The 18,954-nt window shown below is 43.2% G+C and overlaps 1 protein-coding gene and 1 long non-coding RNA gene across 4 annotated transcripts in view; one reads left to right on the top strand and one right to left on the bottom strand.

Annotated features, from left to right (window-relative positions):
• Positions 1 to 1,803: 1,803 nt before the first annotated feature.
• Positions 1,804 to 18,954, bottom strand: part of Lhfpl3 (LHFPL tetraspan subfamily member 3) — a 454,907-nt gene continuing 437,756 nt past the window's right edge. For all 3 annotated transcript variants that reach the window (XM_085684039.2, XM_085684038.2, XM_048433506.3), the window contains one exon: positions 1,804 to 4,152. Coding sequence is in view for 1 of the 3 variants with exons in the window: in XM_048433506.3 (XP_048289463.1) it covers positions 4,124 to 4,152 (29 nt within the window). In the remaining 2 variants the exon portion in view is untranslated. The remainder of the gene's footprint in view (positions 4,153 to 18,954) is intronic.
• On the top strand, positions 11,599 to 15,101 carry LOC148117577 (uncharacterized). Its single transcript, XR_015736830.1, has 2 exons — positions 11,599 to 12,072; positions 13,968 to 15,101. It is a non-coding gene; the product is annotated as an uncharacterized LOC148117577 (long non-coding RNA).

Here is an 18,954-nt window from a genome sequence, read left to right on the forward strand (position 1 = left end):
GATCCATAAATCTGTCTTTGGCTTTTGCATTTGCTTCTATGTCACACTCAGATGTCAGCCTTCTTTTTCCTCTATCGGTTTTTGTCTTTAGTGTTCTTCTTGCTTCTTTGCAAGCTAAGTCACGTATTAAAAACAAACTCTTGGCAATTTATTCAAGTCCCCTCAAGGGTGTTGAGTTCAATCCTATCTTAGAGTCTTTAGACCATTGGTCTGCTTGCCTGGCCCCTATTCTTTTGCTCACATGGCTGAGTTCTTCCCACTGATTTCTCACTTTAAATGAGGTATTTCCTTCAAGAACCCACATAACTTTGTTTGGGGACATCAATCTCATTTGGTTAGGTTCTTGGCACACATAGCTATTTATCCTCTTCAGACAGACAGGACCGGGTCTCTTCAGGGCTCCAGTGTTCCATGCATTCCTGTAATCTTCCCAGTATAGCTGGCCTTGTTAATCTCCTTCTATGTGGGGTCTCTGTATAGGTCTCACTATGTACTCTGGTTAGCCTGAACTCACTATGTAGACACACTGGCCTCAGACTCACAAAGAGCTGCCTACTATCTACCCTCCAAGTGCTAGACTTAAAGATGTAGGCCACCACACCCAGTTTTCTTTTATTCCTTTCTTTTTTTTAAAAAAATTTATTTATTCTCATTTTATGTGTATGGATGTTTTGCCTACATGTGTGCCTGTTCACCTGGTACCTGTGGGGGTCAGAAGAAAGTGTCAGATCCCCTAGATTTGAAATTACAGATGACTGTGAGCTATTATGCTGGTCTTGGTGACCGAATCTTCTGGAAGAGCAGTCAATGCTCTTAACCACTGAGACATCTCTCCAGCACCTTTTTTTGTTTTTAGTTTCATACACAGTAAAAAGTAGGAAAAGGAGGAAGGTGCATACATTGACTATCTCCTACCTGTTAAGCATGACATTCTGAATCATTTTATATTCTCATAACAATACTATATAATTGAATATTATTTATATCCATGTTGTAGATGAAAAAAACCCAAGGTCAGAGTTTTATAGTATAATTTAATAAACAAGCATCTGGGATTGAAACCCAGCTGGACAGTATATGCCCTGCGTAGAGTGTTGCAGAAGGCTTGTTTGCTCATGTCTGAGGGATAAGCGGCTGCCTCTCACTTCAGAGTAGAGTTTAATTAATGGGTTACCTCAGGAAACTTTTATTTGAACAGCTTAGCTCTTTGTTTAGCTATTTCACTAGACCCAGTGGAGGTGTATCTATATCGGGTAAAGAGAAAAGTCTTGGAGATGATGATCATGTCCTGGAATACATGAGTGTCCTGAATATCTAATCAGCGTCTATCATGGCAACTTTATGGAATGCAAGGAGAGTTTCTGAAGGTAGTTATTTCAATCGGACCATTAATTCACACTGGTGTGTTGGTTTGGATTTGAAACGTCCCTTGTAGACTTACATGTTCAAACGCTTGGTCTCCTGCTGTTGCCACCATTTAGAAGTTCGTGAAGCCTTTAAGAGGAAGAGATTTGCTAGAAGAAGTGAGTCAAGACAGGTCATGAGGGTCTGTGCTGTATCTCCACTTCCTTCCTGCTCTCTGCTTCCTGACTGTAGACACAATGTAACCAGTAGATAAATTCCTGTCCCACTGCTATGACTTACATTCCACGATCGATTGTGTTCCTTTTTAATCGTAAACCAAAATAAAACCATCTTCCCTTAAGTTGCTGTTTGCCAAGTATTTGATCACAGCAGTGAGAAGACAAAACAATACACTGGATCACCGGGCAGAAAAGGAAAATGAATGTGTACATGATACCATTTTTTTTAAGTAACAAAATCTTATTTTTTATTTTTTTTTACAGAAATTCAGATATTCCAATAAATTTCTTTACATTTCCTGGACCTTAAAAAAATCGCACACAACTTTTGGACATAATAGAACAGAACAGAATGAGAAAGGGAGTCATTTTTTAAAGGTAAAAACATACTTCTTATACTTAACATTTAGTGATTTACATGTATATTATCTATGTACAAATGGTATATTATCAATGACCCATCTTCATAGCTCTGTGGTATGCTAAATTACACTTAGGTTTCATGGCAAAAATCTCTTAAAGAAATTTGCACATGGAGAGGAAGATCTTTTCATTTTTTTAAAACATTACTGCTACTGATGTAGGACTCCAGACGGAACCATAGTTTCCATGGATTAGGGGAATCTAATACCTTCTGTTTTTAGTGTAGATTATGAGATGCCTCCCCTTAAATAAAAGATGACTTTTTAAAAAGTTGTGTGTAGTTTGAGGCCAGCCTGGTCTACAGAGAGAGTTCCAGAATAGCCAGGGCTACACAGAGAAACCCTGTCTCGAAAAACGAAACAAAGTAAAAGTTGTGTGTAATTAAATTAGTAAGTAGGATATTTTGAATGCATCGGGACAACTACTACTTAAAGTAACAAATAGCCCCCAGAATGACTTATACTGTAATTATAGAGACCAAGTGTTCCCTTAATATCGTTCCTTAGTAAAGCCACACCTCTGTGAACTGAGTTTTACTTACATGAGCACTTGAGTGTATCTGTAATATACTCTTAGCCATTTGAAACCTTTGGCTCACGGTGAAAACATGGCTAAAAATATGAATGTGGTTTTATGCGAGCATAAGAGAGGAAAACCCTGATTCCACGTTAGGCTCCACCTGATGTTCTAGCGACAGATGCGAATTCAACCTTATCTGAGCCCGTGAGTGAAGACATTCTATGTGTGTGTGTTTTGTGCTCAGGTATATAATATGGGCTCTTCCACTGAGGCCCCTTCATGTGCACCTCAGCTTGTGTTTACCCGCAGACAAAGTACTACTTCAACATTAAATGTTTCTCTGGTGTTGGATTTAAGCAGGAGATGTTATAAGGGCAATGGTTGGGAGTATCTGGGGGGGAAAAGATCCTTGAAGACAGGTGGTGAGTTGTAACTACTACCAATCACTGGCTAACCCAAAGGAAAGAAAACATATAAGAACTTTCAAAATCAACATTAATGAACAAAAGGTAACTTATGTCTATCAAGTTCTTTTGACATGTGTAAGTATAGAGTTATTTACTTCTAAGGCTATAAAGTTTTTAAATTTATTTTGTTAGTACCACTTACTATTATTTAGAAGTAGATTTAATGGAATAATTTCTTTTATCAAAACAAAAATGAGTATACGTCAGTAAAGGAATTAAAGGAAATGGGTTTCTAATGACATACAGAATAAAGAAATAGAAAACTCATATTTTAGGTATCTACTTGTAAAGTATATTAAATTCCTATGCATGTTCTAGGGGAACTAGAAAAAGTGTTTATTTGATAGCAGCCTATATATTACATGAGAGAGCGTCCAGGTGAAAAGAAACTTTCTTTATTGTTCAGAGTTCCTTGATGCTGTTTCATCAATGACAGGGACATCTATGGGAACCTATCATGTAATGGTGTACTTCCTAGGATTCACAGTTTGATGGAGTCATAGCACACGGCAGAAACATTTCCTTGGTGATGACTCCTACAGACAGATTAAACTGAACACACACTTGGGAGGAAGATTGAAGGGCTATATCTCTTAATAACCAAATGGTTGTAACTAATTGCACAGTGAAATGAGTGGACAACAAAGCTGAGGAACCAAAGATCAGAGTAAATGACCCTTGATCAGCTTCTTGGCTACTGAGACAGGAATAATCTAGAACTAACTGCCCTTTTGTTTCTTTTAATAACATTGAAAGAGTAAAGCTTTTTTTTTGTTTTCAGTTTGATTTAAAAAGGACAGCTTATAAACCTCAGTACATATGTATTTTACATGTTAATTCTAGCATGTTTGTATTCTTCTTTCTTAAACTAGTTCCTGGTTATGATTTTCATGAATGTTATCTGATCTTATTTAATGACAGTTTCCAGTGAGCTGGTGTTTAATCCGTGATCGTAGCTCCGCTCAGAAAACCATCCGCAGCTCTGCTGATCTAGATTAGCAGGTGCGCCGATAAGTAGACGTTTCACTTTGTGCATATTCGTCTCTGGACTCTGGTCTCTCCCAAGTGTCTTCCTTCTTGATGTTGATGTACAAAGCTGTTTGTTTAGCTGTTATTTGACTTGTTTTGTGCTCATTCTAGAGAATATTGGCTTAGCAGAACTGTAGAGAGAAGAAGGAGGAGAGAGAGAAAAGGTTAGGGGAAGAGAAAAATATACATCATTTCCTGTCAACAAGATTTTCACACATTCGTCATGACAATGATACCACAGCTGGACCTAGGCAGAGGGCCGGCTTAGCATGCACAGGAGTGATGGTGCATGCCTGTCATCCTAGAACTTCGGTGGTGGAGGGAAGAGGATCAGAAATTCTAGGTCATCTTTAAGTTCATAGCAAGTTTGAGACCAGCCTTGGCTGCATGAGGCCATGTCTCCAAAACTAAATACCCTTCTCATGCCAAAAAAAAAAAAAAAGTTCAAATGCACTTTGGATTTATTACCGAAGACTTTGTGCAATCTGTTCCATTATACACACAGTGCAGTATTCTCATCAGGGGGGTTCACAAAATCCAGATATCCTCCGGAGTTGAGACTGCAGACTGCTTTAAAGGAATGGGAAGGAAGGCAGGGAATGCAGAGCCATCCCAAGCCTCACTGTCTTGCCTGGCATACAGAAGGTTTTCTATGTTCCAATTCTTCTCCCTTTCTTTCTGTTTTATTTATTTTACAAGATGTCGTAACAGGTGAAAAAAATGACTATACATGAATCACTCACAAATCCCATCACCTTTAAATGTCAACTGTTTTCTTCCCATGTTCGTTTATATTTCTTATGCAAATGTACTCTAATTTCATAAAGTTGGAATCACAGTGTAGGTGACACTGTTCAATATTTTTAACATTACATTAAACAGTCTATATCATTATATCAGCTTCTAATGGCTGTATAAGATTCCATTCTACTTTTTTTTTGGGAGAAAAAGGAAAAGAGGGTTTTATTTGTGTGTGATGAAGAAGAGAGAGAAAATTCACCTTTCCCTATTCTGATGGTGTCAGAGACACCAACCACTACAGAGAAGCATGTTCTCCTCTGAGCCATTTGTGAACAACCATCAACTAGAGACCGTTTGTTTCTTTTCCTTTAGCTCCAAGCTGCTGAGATTGGCTTTATGTTACGGCGTCACGGGATGAAGCAAAACTATGAGATTATCAGGGAGGAAATGGATAGGGTAAGATCCAATCTCAGTGGACTGGACTGGGAGGAAGGTGGTGGAAAGGATTTTGTTTACCCCCCAGAGAAGTATGCGTATACTAGAAGAGAAGGGAGCTGTTGCAGGGTAAGCTTCTCTTTGTGACGATCCTCCCTTCCAGTGGGAACAGAACACTGTGGTCAATCTCATCTCCCCGCTCTCTGGGCCCACACCCCAGGGCCCGGCCAGGTCACTCGTCAGCGATCACTAGTCTCTTTTCCTTGGGTAACCTATGACTTTCACTTGGCTAACCTCTCACTCGACCCCTCGCTGTAAGCTCATTATTGATAACTCAAGCTTTTTCTCCTGAATGGTCTCTTTTTTTCTCTTTGTTGGACACGGGGTCTCCTCACCTAGGTGTCAAGGAGTTGAGGAAGGAATGGGAAAATTATGACAGGAAGCCAGTGAACTGGGTTTCTATTGGGACAAAGCAGGTTCAGTGCCTAAATTTCAAAAGTAAGGAACTGCATTTTGAGTGTTGGCGCATGTCAGACAAGGGAAGGACATCCTCATGTTTTGTATTTCAGGTGTTCTACTTGCCATAGTTGGTCCTGGCCCTGCTTCTCTCTGCAGGTTGCTCATTACAAGGCTTTCTGACCATGTTTGCCTGAGTCTGAATTACTTAGACACTGTTAAGCCTGGTATTTTTTCTTTCTAGTGTATGGCAGCACCGTGCAATGACAATCTTGGGCATGTGAGAGTTCTGTAGATCACGAGGCTGAAAACAACCAGAATATTGGTTCCAGTGGGGCTCAGAGCACAAACAGTCCCCACATATTATCAGGAGGCCACTGCACTTGGGGAGTGATATTAGACTGTTATTACTTGTGCTCACACCATGTAAACAGAGAGGTAGGTGCTCCCACCTGAATGTCTGGCTAACCTGTGCATACACACAAGCTTATGAAGGGCAATAGGCAGAAGGGAATAAGAAAAGGCAAGACTTTCCTTTCCTCGTGTGACTATTTCTTCTTCTGTCTTAAGAGTACCAGCTATTAGGGTCGTTTCCAGAACTAACACGGAATCTTAGTGTGGCTACACTGTAATCCCTGCCTTGTAAAACATTCTGCTCTTTTTAAAGACTTTTGCTAACATTTTTCATGCACCGTGGATATTACCTATCAGGGAGGTAATTTAAAAGATGTCACATTTCCCCAAGTTTGTACAGAGCAGGGCTGAATAATTAAGTCATTTAATGCTGCTTTGGATCTTTGTTCTGTCAGGTTTGACCTTGTAGCCTGTCATGGGCTCTGAGTTGCCCACGTTCCATTGTCAAGGGGCTCTTTGCAAGTCTTTCTGAGGCTGTCATTTGATTCACCGCTCATGAGAGTCCCAGGTACAATAGCCACACTGTTCAGGTCATTTAAATGCTTCCTTGTTGAATTTTCTATGTGTTTACTAAGGCTGGAAGTAAGGTCTCCTGCTGGCTGCTTTCTGCTGATTGTTCCTATCTAACCGGTTAGGGTCTTGGAGCCCCCTCAGTCAGGACAGCGACGAGTGGGAGGGGGCAGGTACTGTCTGAGTAGTGAGAAAGGCCAGGCTTTCTGGGACAATGGCTAATGAATTCCAGTTGTGAAAATGAGGGATTCCAGCCTGCTTTTTCTCATCAACCGTTTTTGCCATTTTCTCACACTCTAGTGTTTTTAACTGTCTGCTTCTGACAGGGACCTATGAGTCCCTTCATCTCTGGGAGGTGGATTTGCAGTCCCTTATGATCTGTACAATCTCGTGTTTTCTCTTTTTCCGCTAGCAGAATTTGCTCTCTCTGTCAAGGTCTTCTATGCTTCATTTCCCCAGCTCTAAGTCAGCTTGATCTTTAAGCGCTTGCTGAACAAATGGAGGAAAATAGAAATAGGAGACTCTTTCCATCAGTCAGAGCTGCTGTGGGACAATGGTCTTGTGCCCTGTAAAGTGCCTCGTGCACTTGTATTGGTATAATAAAATGTTGACTGGCCAGTAGGCAGACAGGAAGTGTAGGCAGGGTGACCAGAACAGGAGAATTCTGGGATGAGGAAAGGCTCAGTCTGCAGTTGTCAGTCAGATGCAGAGGACACAAGATGAAGATGCCTCACTGATAAAGGTACCAAGCCATGTGTCTAACACAGACAAAAATTATGGGTTAATGAAAACCTGAACTAATAGGCCAATCCGTTTATAATTAATATAGGCCTCTGTGTGTTTCATTGGGACCGAATGGCTGAGGGACCTGGCAGGACAGAAACCCCTGTCCACACAGAGTCTGTTAAGTTAGTGTATTTCATGTCTCAGTGCATGAGAATTACCTGGGTATCCTGTAAAAGTGTGCAGGGGTTTCATAAACGACAGAAATAGTAAATTTTATTTTCCTATTGTTTTTACTGAGCTATACTTTTTTCCCACTCCCATTCCTCCCCCTCCTCTTTCACCTCCCTACTCCCCACATTCCCATTTTTCTCAGGAGATCTTGTCTTTTACCCCTTCCTAGGTAAATCCATGTATGTCTCCCTTAGAATCCTCTTTGTTGGCTATTTTCTCTAGGATTGTGAACTGTAGGCTGGTTATCCTTTGTTTAGTGTCTAATATCCACTTATGAGTGAGTACATATTGTATTTGTCTTTCTGGGTCTAGGTTATCTCACTCAGGATGTTTTTTTTCCTAGCTCCATCCATTTGCCTGCAATTTTCAAGATGTCATTATTTTTACTGCTGAGCAATACTCCCTTGTGTAAATGTACCACATTTTCCTTCTCCATTCTTTGAGGAGCGTCTAGGTTGTTTCAAGGTTCTGGTTATTATGTACAATACTGCTATGAACATAATTGAGCAAATGCCTTTGTTGTATAATTGTACATCCTTTGGGTATGTGCCTAGGAGTGATATTGCTGGGTCTTGAGGTAGATTGAGTCCCAATTTTCCGAGAAACTGCCATACTAACTTCCAAAGTGGCTGCACAAGTTTGCACTCCCACCAGCAGTGGAGGAGTGTTCCTTACTCCATATCCTCTCCAGCATAAGATTGGTGTGGGAGAATTATCTGTATTCTGTCAATCATGTATTTTAATAAAACGCTGATTGGCCAGGCAGGAAGTATAGGCAGGAAAACCAGACAGGAAGTAGAAGTGATGCAATGAGGACAGGAAAATTCTGGGAAGCAGGGAGGTTCCTCTGCCATTCCTGCGCAGACCACCGAAGAGGCAACATGTAAGCTGACAGCTGAAAAAGGTACCAAGCCACCTGGCTAACATAGATCAGAATAATGGGTTAATATAAGCTATAAGAGTTAAAAAGAAGCCTGAGCTAATGGGCCAATCAGCTTTATAACTTATAGAAATCTCTGTATGATTGATTTTCTCTGGGACTTGCCGGTTGTGGGGTACCGGGTGGGGACAGATACCCCAACAAGCTGGCCCTCATGTTACATAAGATGTCAGCAGTGTTTTTAATCTTAGACATTCTGACAAGCATTTGCTCAGCTATGTTCATAGCAGCATTATTTGTAATAACCAGAACCTGGAAACAACCTAGATGTCAACTGAAGAATAGATAATGCAAATGTGGTAATTTATACAATGAAGTATTAATCAGTGGTAAAAAAAAACAATGACATCTTGAAATTTGCAGGCAAATGGATGTAATTAGAAAAAAAACATCCTGCGTGAGGTAACCCAGACCCAGAAGACAAACACATACTCGCTCATAAAGTTGATATTAGATGTAAAGCAAAGAATAACCAGGCTACAATACACAACCTCAGAGAAGCCAGGTAAAACACAGGTCATATGAAGGGCCCCAGGAAAGGGAAAGTTAAGATCTCCTGGGCAAACTGGTAAGGGGGTAGAAGGGAGGGGATAAGGGATGGGAACTTGAGGGCTCGAGAAGGCCTAGGTGGGGGAGGGGGAACAGTGAAAGAGATACCTTGATAGAGGGAGGCATTATGGGGTTAGGGAGAAACCAGCTGCTAGGAAAATCCCAGGAATCCACAAGGATGACCCCAGCTAGTGTAGAGCATGCCTAAACTGGCCTTCCCCATAATCAGATTAGTGACTACCCTAATTGTTATCATAGAGCCTTCATGTAATGACTGATGGAAGCAGATGCAGCGATCCACAGCCAAGCACTAGACTGAAACTCCTGGAGCTTAGTTGAAGAGAAGGGAAAGGAACCATACGAGCAAGATGGGTCAAGATTAGGGAAACCACAGCTGACCCAAGCCAGTGGGAGCTCGTGGATTCTGGACTGACAGCTAAGGATCCTGTATGGGACTGAACTAAGCCCTCTGAATGTAGGTGACAGTTATATGGCTTGATCTGTTGGATGGGCCCCTGGCAGTGGGACCAGAACTTATCCTGGGTGCATGAACTGGCTTTTTTTCCCCCTCTACGGTGGGATACCTTGCAAAATGTGCAGATTTTGACTTGGTCCATTTGGAGCAGGCCCAAGACTTTGGATTGCTAATAATCTCCTAGGTGTAGTTGATGCTTAGTCAAGTACCATGCTCTGAGAAGTGAGATATCAGACTTAGCTCTACAAGGCAGAATGAGCTATTCATCTTTGCATTCCCATCCTAACAAGGTACTTGATATACAACAGGTGCTCCAAATGTATCTGTTGAGGTGACACACACTTGTAATCCTACTGTTCTGGAAGCAGGGGCAGGAAGGTCTCTGTGTTTGAGGCCAGCCTGGTCTACATGTGAACACCAGGCCAGCCAAGGATACACAGTAAGGTCCTGTCTCTAAACAAACAAAATCAAAAATCCAAAACCAAACCAACCAACCAAACAACAACAACAACCACTCCCTCCCCTGTTGCAAGGAGCAGGCCCTTTTGTTTGTCCCTGCTGCCTGGCTAGCTTACACCCGAAATAACCACACAGAAACTGTATTCATTAAATTACTGCCTGGCCCATTATCTCTAGCCTCTTATTGGCTAACTCTCACATCTTGATTTAACCCATTTCTAATAATCTGTGTGTCACCATGAGGTCATGGCTTACTGGGAAAGATTCAGCATGTCTGACCTGGAGGCTCCATGGCAGCTCACTCTCTGACTCTGCTCTCTTTCTCCCAGCATTCAGTTCTGTCTTCTCCACCTACCTAAGTTCCGCCCTATCAACTAGGCCAAGGCAGTTTCTTTAATAACCAATGAAAGCAACACAAATACAGAAGGACCTCCTACACCACTACTCCCCCCCCCAAAAAAACACCCAAAAAAGGTATTTGTGAAATGTATAGGCATTTACAACAATCTGATGGTGAAAACCTTCAGTGATTGGTAGAGACCTGCTGCTCCAGAACTTTTGGAACTTTTAATTGTTTTAATCCCATCCACATTCATTAATGTCCTGAGCCAAGGGAGCAGAGTGGGTGGGTGTTCTCTTATCTTAGGTCTTCATGGGAAGATTTATTTCCCCATCTGCTTTTAACACTAACTTTTCCGCAATGTATACAGATGGGCATTGAAGAAACAGGCTAAAAGTGTATTCTCTGAGACAGTCCTATGACATTTTCTTCTTCCCTAAGGTTTGTCTCTTTTAATTAAAAATGTTGCATTCATATTTTTGAGGGTGTGGGTTAGTGCATGCCATGGCATGTGTGTACAGGTCAGAGGGCAGCTTGTGGGAGTTGGTTCTCTCCTTCCCCATGTGAGTCCTGGGGCTGAAACTCCAGCTGGTTCTTAAGAACCTTCTTCACTGAGGCCTCTTACCAGACCCATTTTCTTTCTAAAAAAATCTTTATTTTTCCTGCCCCTTCATTGTCAGTTTCTTTGTCTCATAATTTCCATTGAATCTGAGGCACTGATGTTAGCAGAAGCACAGCCTATGCTGAATGATCTTCTGGCCACTGGGAAAGGGGACCTGGGTCACGGTCGGCTGTTCTGTTACTTAATGGACAATGAGACTCGGGTGCTAGGCACAGGATTTTTCACGTGATCTTTTCTCACAAAATAACTCATGAGAAGGGGTTAACTCACGAAGCTCTTTCTCCCCCCACCCTCATCTACATTAGGGATGTCTGTAGGATCTGTTAATGTGACAAGACAGGTCCACTTAACTTGATAAACCTTCCCTTTGCATACCGAGTAGATTTGTTGCTGACTTGTGAGTTTAGATGATATTCTCTGTCCAGTTTGACCTGAAGTTGCTCCATTTTTTTTTTTGTAGGTCAAAAGGTTTTCCCTACAATGCCCACAAGAAAGGCCTAAGGCAAGGTAAGAGTACTGAATCCTCAATTTTTAGGATGTGTTCAGATAGTCTAATGTACACCACCTATGCCTCCATCAGGGAACACTAGACACTCACTTGCTATTTCTGTAATCCCTTTTGTTTTCCCATCTGGAGATCTAAACCATACACAAACACTCCACATGTCTGTGGCCATCTGTGGAGGGCCGGACCACATTCTCCATTGCTTCTAGGAACAAAGGTAGAGATTGACCTCTGTGACCCCAAGGTGTGGCGGCACACGCCTTTAATCTCAGCGCACGTGCTTTGTAACTCTCTACCGCTGCGTCCCTGCCTACTCCCGAGGTTTCACCTGGGACTGGGAGCAGTCAGCCAATCCGGGAATGACACGTCCAGGGCAGGGTCTGTTTCCTTTATAAGGGATGGGTTCCATCTTATCTGGGTCCCCACGGCCGTGTTGGCTTATGCTCTGCTCCCAAGAGACATAAAGCTATTCTGCAGAAGGATCCTAGTGTTCCGTGTGGTTCTTGCTGGCGAGACGGTAGCGCGGGACATCTGGTGCCGAAGCCCTCGGGACGCCGAGGAATCCTGACCACCGCACCGACGGGGATCTCTTGGATTCACTTTGGATTCAGGAAGGATTCAGAACTGCAGGGTCTGCATATCAGAGAGGTAATGTCCGTTCCTGGATTTTTCGGTTTTGAGCTCGACTTGTCTCCGCATTGGGAAGGTTTCATACAGGCTTTGATGCTTATCTTAGCAATTCTCTTATTTTCCATCAAAAATTGCTTAAAAGATGAATCTTGCCAAGCGGTTGTTGCAAGGGCGGAGGAAATTCAGGACAGAATATCAGAAACTGAATGCAGTGGGAGGTTAGACGCGCGCGTGAGAGAAAAAATTAAGGAAAAAGGACCCTCCAGGAATTCTAAGGAAGTAGAAATGGGGGAGAATATTGGCCCACAAGGCCGAAAGTCTTCTGCAGGAGAAGAGGAAGGAGAAATGGATACAGAGGAGGAAGTAGAATTAGCCAACGGCAGGGCCATGAGGTTATCCCAAACGGTCCATCCGCCTCATTATAGGCTACACCTTCCCTCAATTGCCCCTTCGGCGCCTCCTTATGAGGAAAGCCTTGGGCCAAAGACCTTTTCATTTATCCCTGATAAGGTCAAGAGAAAGCTACACTTGGCTTTCCCCGTTTATGAAGGGGAAAACGGGCGATTACATGCACCTGTGGAGTACAATCAAATCAAAGAGTTAGCAGAGTCAGTCAGAAAGTATGGAGTGACTGCTAATTTTACCCTAGCCCAGTTGGATAGATTGGCCTTGTCTGCCATGACTCCAGCGGACTGGGAAACAGTTGCAAAAGCATCGCTCATCAGCATGGGTCAATATTTGGAATGGAAAGCACTGTGGCACGAGGCAGCCCAGGAACAGGCCAGAGCTAATGCTCAGGCCTTAATTCCAGAACAACAGCAATGGACATTTGACCTCCTGACTGGGCGAGGGCACTATGCCGCTGCCCAGACAAACTACCCTTACGGCGCCTACCGCCAGATAGCCGATACAGCTGTAAGAGCATGGAAAGCCTTGTCAAAAAAGGGAGAAGGGAGCACTCCGCTCACTAAGATTATACAAGGGATTCAGGAGCCTTTTTCAGATTTCGTGGCAAGAATGATTGAGGCAGCAGGACGCATTTTTGGCGATACTGATACGGCCACGCCCCTAATTGAGCAGCTCATTTTTGAGCAAGCCACGCAGGAGTGCCGTGCCGCCATAGCACCTAGGAAAAATAAAGGGCTACAGGACTGGCTCAGGGTCTGTAGAGAACTAGGAGGACCCCTGACGAATGCAGGTTTGGCTGCAGCCATCATGCAATCACAAAAACACCATTTTAAAGGGCCAGACAGAAGAGTTTGTTTTAAATGTGGGAAGCCAGGACACTTAAAAAGGGACTGTAGGTTATCGGAAAAGGAGAGAGCGCCCCCTATGCTTTGCTCACGCTGTGGTAAAGGTTATCATAGGGCAAAGCTCTGCTACTCCGTTAGGGGCGCCCATGGTAAGATCCTCCCACCATTAGGAAACCCACAGATTGATAATCCAAAAAACGGGATGGCGGGCCCTTGGTCCCAGGGCCCCCAAAAATATGGGAACAAGTTCGCCAGGGCAATGACCGAGGGACCCTCGGAGGCAGAACAAGGGTGGACTTGTGTGCCTCCACCGACTTCTTATTAATGCCTCAAATGGGGGTACAGCCCGTCCCTGTGCAGCTGCCTGAGCCCCTACCCCCTGGAAGCGTGGGCCTGCTTTTAGGACGTGGCTCGCTTACCCTACAGGGATTAATATTGACAGAGCTGCCCACGACACCAAGGGTGGCTATCGCCATGGCTCTGTTCACCATAAATTTTTTAAATCTGGATGATAATGGCCAAAATGCTGCAACACGACATTGTTCGGATTCGCAGCGGCCCAAAGATTTGGTTAAGTGGAAAGATGTGCTTTCTAATGAATGGAAAGGCCCGGATCCCATCTTATTGAGATCCAGGGGAGCTGTTTGTGTTTTCCCACAGGATCAAGAAAGCCCATTCTGGCTGCCAGAGCGATTGACCCGAACAGTGAAGAGTGATCCACAACACACGGATTCGCCTGAGGACCTGGCTGCTGTTCCTCCTGCCATTTTGCGGATGGATGACAGAGCATCGATGGAGGACACTCTTAGCCTTCCCGAAGTTGTTACCAGTCAACCATAGGATGGCTGTGTCTCCCCGATTTTTTACAACCAATAAGATTTTGGGCCCCCTCCCTACTGTCCTAGATATGATTTATAAGCTTGGCCGTAGGACTTCAGTCCTGGGCCGTGTCTCTCATTCCCCTACTTCAAAGAATGGGTGGGGGTGGAAATGTTTTGGAACAGTCCTATGCTATGGATTAGTGTTTTTCCTATGGATGGTCTGCTGACTCAAATCCCAAAATTGTAGGGACAAAGTGGTTATTGCACAAGCGCTGGCTGCCCTGGAACAGGGGGCCTCTACTGATGTGTGGTTATCTAAAGCAGTAGGGTTTAAGCCAACCAGCTCCTGCACCCCTAGGACTGTGGTCCATTGCACAGGGTGGAGTGCTTGGCTTAGCTAGCCCTGAAGGTTGTCGAGCTGAAGAGCATCGCACAGAGAATGGCCCTCTCTGAGAGATAAGTCGCTCTGCTTAAGGGTTTTCTGCTGTATATTCCCTTTCCCAGAAAAATGGCAGAGGGCAGGCCGGATAGGTTCCAGGTGTCATGAGCCTAGGGACAGATTCCGTGTAAGCCCATTTTTATGTTTTCATTTTGGGAAGTGCGACCTCTATCTTTACCTTCCTAGGGAGTTGCCTTTCTGCAAAGAAGTAAAAAAAGGGGGATATGTGGAGGGCCGGACCACATTCTCCATTGCTTCTAGGAACAAAGGTAGAGATTGACCTCTGTGACCCCAAGGTGTGGCGGCACACGCCTTTAATCTCAGCGCACGTGCTTTGTAACTCTCTACCGCTGCGTCCCTGCCTACTCCCGAGGTTTCACCTGGGACTGGGAGCAGTCAGCCAATCCGGGAATGACACGTCCAGGGCAGGGTCTGTTTCCTTTATAAGGGATGGGTTCCATCTTATCTGGGTCCCCACGGCCGTGTTGGCTTATGCTCTGCTCCCAAGAGACATAAAGCTATTCTGCAGAAGGATCCTAGTGTTCCGTGTGGTTCTTGCTGGCGAGACGGTAGCGCGGGACAGCCATCCTTTAGAAATGTAAGTAAAACTGAACCCAAACTCAGTGTTATCACACATGGAGTCCAGATCTGATCTGAATTCTCTTATAATAAATATGTCTCTGTTGAAATTGAACAGTCAGTCCCATACACCTCCCTCTCTACTTCCTGTCCTTCCTCCCTTTCTGAGGCTACTGATTTTGCGTCATTTCTCCATTGCTCATACTTCTCTCCTGGCCTGTGTACTTTGTTATATCCCTCCTTTCGTCTTCTCCTCAAGTGTGACACACACACACACACACACACACACACACACACACACATACACAGAGAGAGAGAGAGAGAGAGAGAGAGAGAGAGAGAAACAGACAGACAGATATACGTAGACAGACACACAGACACAGGCACACATACAGATACACAAACACACAGAGACATACAAAGGCACACATACAGACTCACATAGACAGACAGACACACAGACACATACGCACATACACTTTGTTCCTTTCCTCAAATGGTTCTAACAGTAGCCAGTTTACTTTCTTTGAGAGGGTTTCCTGCTTTTCTGAGAGGCACGCAGTTTAGTAGTTAAATGTTTCCAAGCTGAATGTGTCTCTGATTTCCCTCCTTCTTGTACTGCCTTCATTTCAGTTACAAAACGTCCTTCTATCATGAGGACAGGAGTGGTTTGCTTTGGTATAAAAACAACTAACTAGCACAATGACTGAGTAGATTTAGAAAGGAATATGTTCTGTAGCCATGAATCTTACTTTAGGAGATGCTTGAGAACTTGAATATAATGGATTGTTTCAGTTTGACTATGTAGAGATTTTATCAATTAAAATATGGAATACAGAAGTTGGGCGGTGACACAGACCTTTAATCCCTACACTCGGGAGGCAGAGGCAGGAGGATCTCTGTGAGTTCGAGGTCACCCTGGACTACAAGTTGAGTACAGGACAGGCAGATTGTTACACAGAGAAACAGGTCTCGAAAAAACAACCCCCCCTCAGAAAAATGGGGAGGGTACAGTTCTAAAGTGAGAAGTCTCTTAACAGAGGAAATTCAAAATGGCTGAGAAACAAATGTTCAACATCCTTAGCCATCAGGAAAATACAAATCAAAACTACTTTGAGATTCCATCTTACATCTTATATGGCTTGCATAAATATGACAGTTTCTCAGAAAATTGGAAATTGCTCCACCTCAAGACCCAACTATACCACTCCTGGGCATATGCCCAAAGGATGCTCCATTATACCACAATGACATTTGCTCAGCTATGTTCACTGATGCGTTATTCATAATAGTCAAGAACTAGAAACAGTGTATATGCCCCTCAACTGAAGAACTGATAAAGAAAATGTGGTGCATTTGCACAACAGTGTATCACTCAGCTGGTAAGATTGACATTATGAATTTTATAGGCAAATGGATGGAACTAGAACATCTTCTTGAGTGAGGTTACCCAAACCCAGAAAGACTAACATGATATGGACATGGCCTTGAACTCACAGAGACCCACCTGCCTTTGCCTCCCGAGCGCTGGGATTAAAGCACGCGCCACCACCACCCAGCAGTCATGTATAATTCTGTTTGAATAAAAAAGATATTAAAAAAAAACCCACACTCATTCCTCCAGGAAACTGGAAGGTTTCTCAGTTCATAGAATTGTGGTCTTGAACAAGTCTCAGTGGGCAGAGAGTTCAGGCTTTATATGTCTTTATTATCACAAATTTAATAGTCCTGGTCTTAATTGCCCGTATGAGTCTTCGCTGTGATGAAATAAGACTTTCAAGCATGATGAATGCCTTCCCTCTAGACCAAGGAGAAGTGGACTGACGAGTCTAGAGGCAAATCATAATCCAGACCTAATGAAACCAACCACACGGGTCCCACTAGCGATGTGACCAAGAATGAAGGCATTTAGTAGCTGCTGCATTACAGCTAACAGAATGATTTGAGAACAACTCCCTTGCCCCATGCTCTGCCTTCAGTACAGGTTCAGAGCATCCCCATTACTTGTTCTCACACTGACTCAGGGCATTGGAAACCTGTGGAGATGTAGCAAAACCAACTGTGTTAGTAGAGGATAAGGTAAGCTGGATTGGGAGGTATGATTAGAGCTTCAGAGAAACAAGGGCCCTACTAGGGAATGCACTCTATCCTGAGGGTACTGCAGGCTGCGCATGCAGCTTGAATGTGGAATGCTTGCCAAGTCTTGGATCTCCAGCATGACAAAAGGAAAAAAAAAACCCAAACAAAAACTAAAATCAAACAAGATGTAGTAGAATCATCTAGAAGCCAGGGATGACTCAATCCTGATCCTGAATGTTTTTATAAGTTAGCAGTGATCCAAAACACATGTATCCTGAGCTATATTGAAATTTTTGAAAAGTTTCTTTGATGATGATCATAAAAATAATTCTAGGTCTTAGGGAACTTTTCTCAGAAACTAGACCTATGGTCAAAGAAGTGTTTTTCTAATTGTGGCCCCTGTACCTTTTTAGCTCTTAGTTACATGAGTACTTGTAAATATGCAGACCTCAGAGTCCTGCCACAGCTAATAGATCACCAAATGCCCTGGAGAATGCTCATTCGAGTTCAATATTTATAGCGTTTTGAGTTTAGAAAAAGTACCTAAAAATAACTCTTGAGGGCTTTATAGGATGATGTCATGATGTCCCAGGGCTAGAGACACACCTCCATGCTGGCAAGCCCCTGGTTGGAAGTGGAGGTCAGGTGGGGACACTTTTTACCTCAGTGGGGAGTGTTTTCTTTCATTTTTTTGAGACAGGGTCTCACTCTGCACCCAAAGATGGCTTGGAACTGGTGATCCTCATGTCTCAGCTTCCCAAGTTCTAGAATTCCAGGTGTGAATTGATTGCCATACCCTGCTTGTCTTTTTTCCTGTTCTTCTTTTCTTCCTTTGTTTCTTTCTTTTTTTTCCAAACAGGGTTTCTATGTAGCTTTGGAGCCTGTCCTGGAACTCGCTTTGTAGACCAGGCTGTCCTTAAACTCACAGAGACATGTCTGCCTCTGCCTCCTAAGTGCTGGCATTAAGGCCTGTACCACCACTGCCCGGCCCAGCTTATTTCCTGTCTGATGGATATAACCATCCCGAGTCAGGTCATGTCTCAGTTGAGAAATCAAGAAGATTTCTAAGGTTTCTCTGTGATCATGATTTCCGTCTTTTGCCAAGCACTGGTATGGACAGCCAGGTGCCATGCTAGGTGACTTGCATGTTTTATGACATTCAGTCCCTACAAACAACATCTAGGTAGCAGGTGATGTCATTAATTACATTTCATTTTTTATTATTTATCTATTATTTTTATGGTGCTGGGAGCTGAGTATAGTGCTTTGTATCTCCTAGACAAGAGCTCTAGCTAGCATCATGCGCCAGCCTAGTCCTAGTAACCCCATTTTATCAATGAGAAAAGCGTTTAAGGATGATGAAGTCAAGAAATAAGCCAATGAGATGGGGCAGACAAGCTCTGGATTTGCTGGGTTCTTGAGCTCTTAAATGTGATTTGATCCCAGATGTTTTGGATGAACGTGATGTCTCTTCTTCTCACACATAAAGGCTGGGGTTCTAATTAATACTGAGTATCAACTTGAAATATTTGATAACTTAAAAAAACAGTAGAGATAATTCTCATGACAAAACATAGCATAGTTGTAAATACAAGATTACTTATCACAGCCAAAAACTTAAAAATAACTTTAATTGCTCAAGTAAGAAATTAGTTAAATAAGCTGTGAGAGTTTTATATAGCTTTTAAAACATATGTGAAAACTGGTGTATGGTGGCATAGGAGCCTGA

The sequence above is a fragment of the Myodes glareolus genome, chromosome 27 (assembly GCF_982192425.1).
Source record: "Myodes glareolus chromosome 27, mMyoGla1.1, whole genome shotgun sequence".
Taxonomy (NCBI): Eukaryota; Metazoa; Chordata; class Mammalia; order Rodentia; family Cricetidae; genus Myodes; species Myodes glareolus.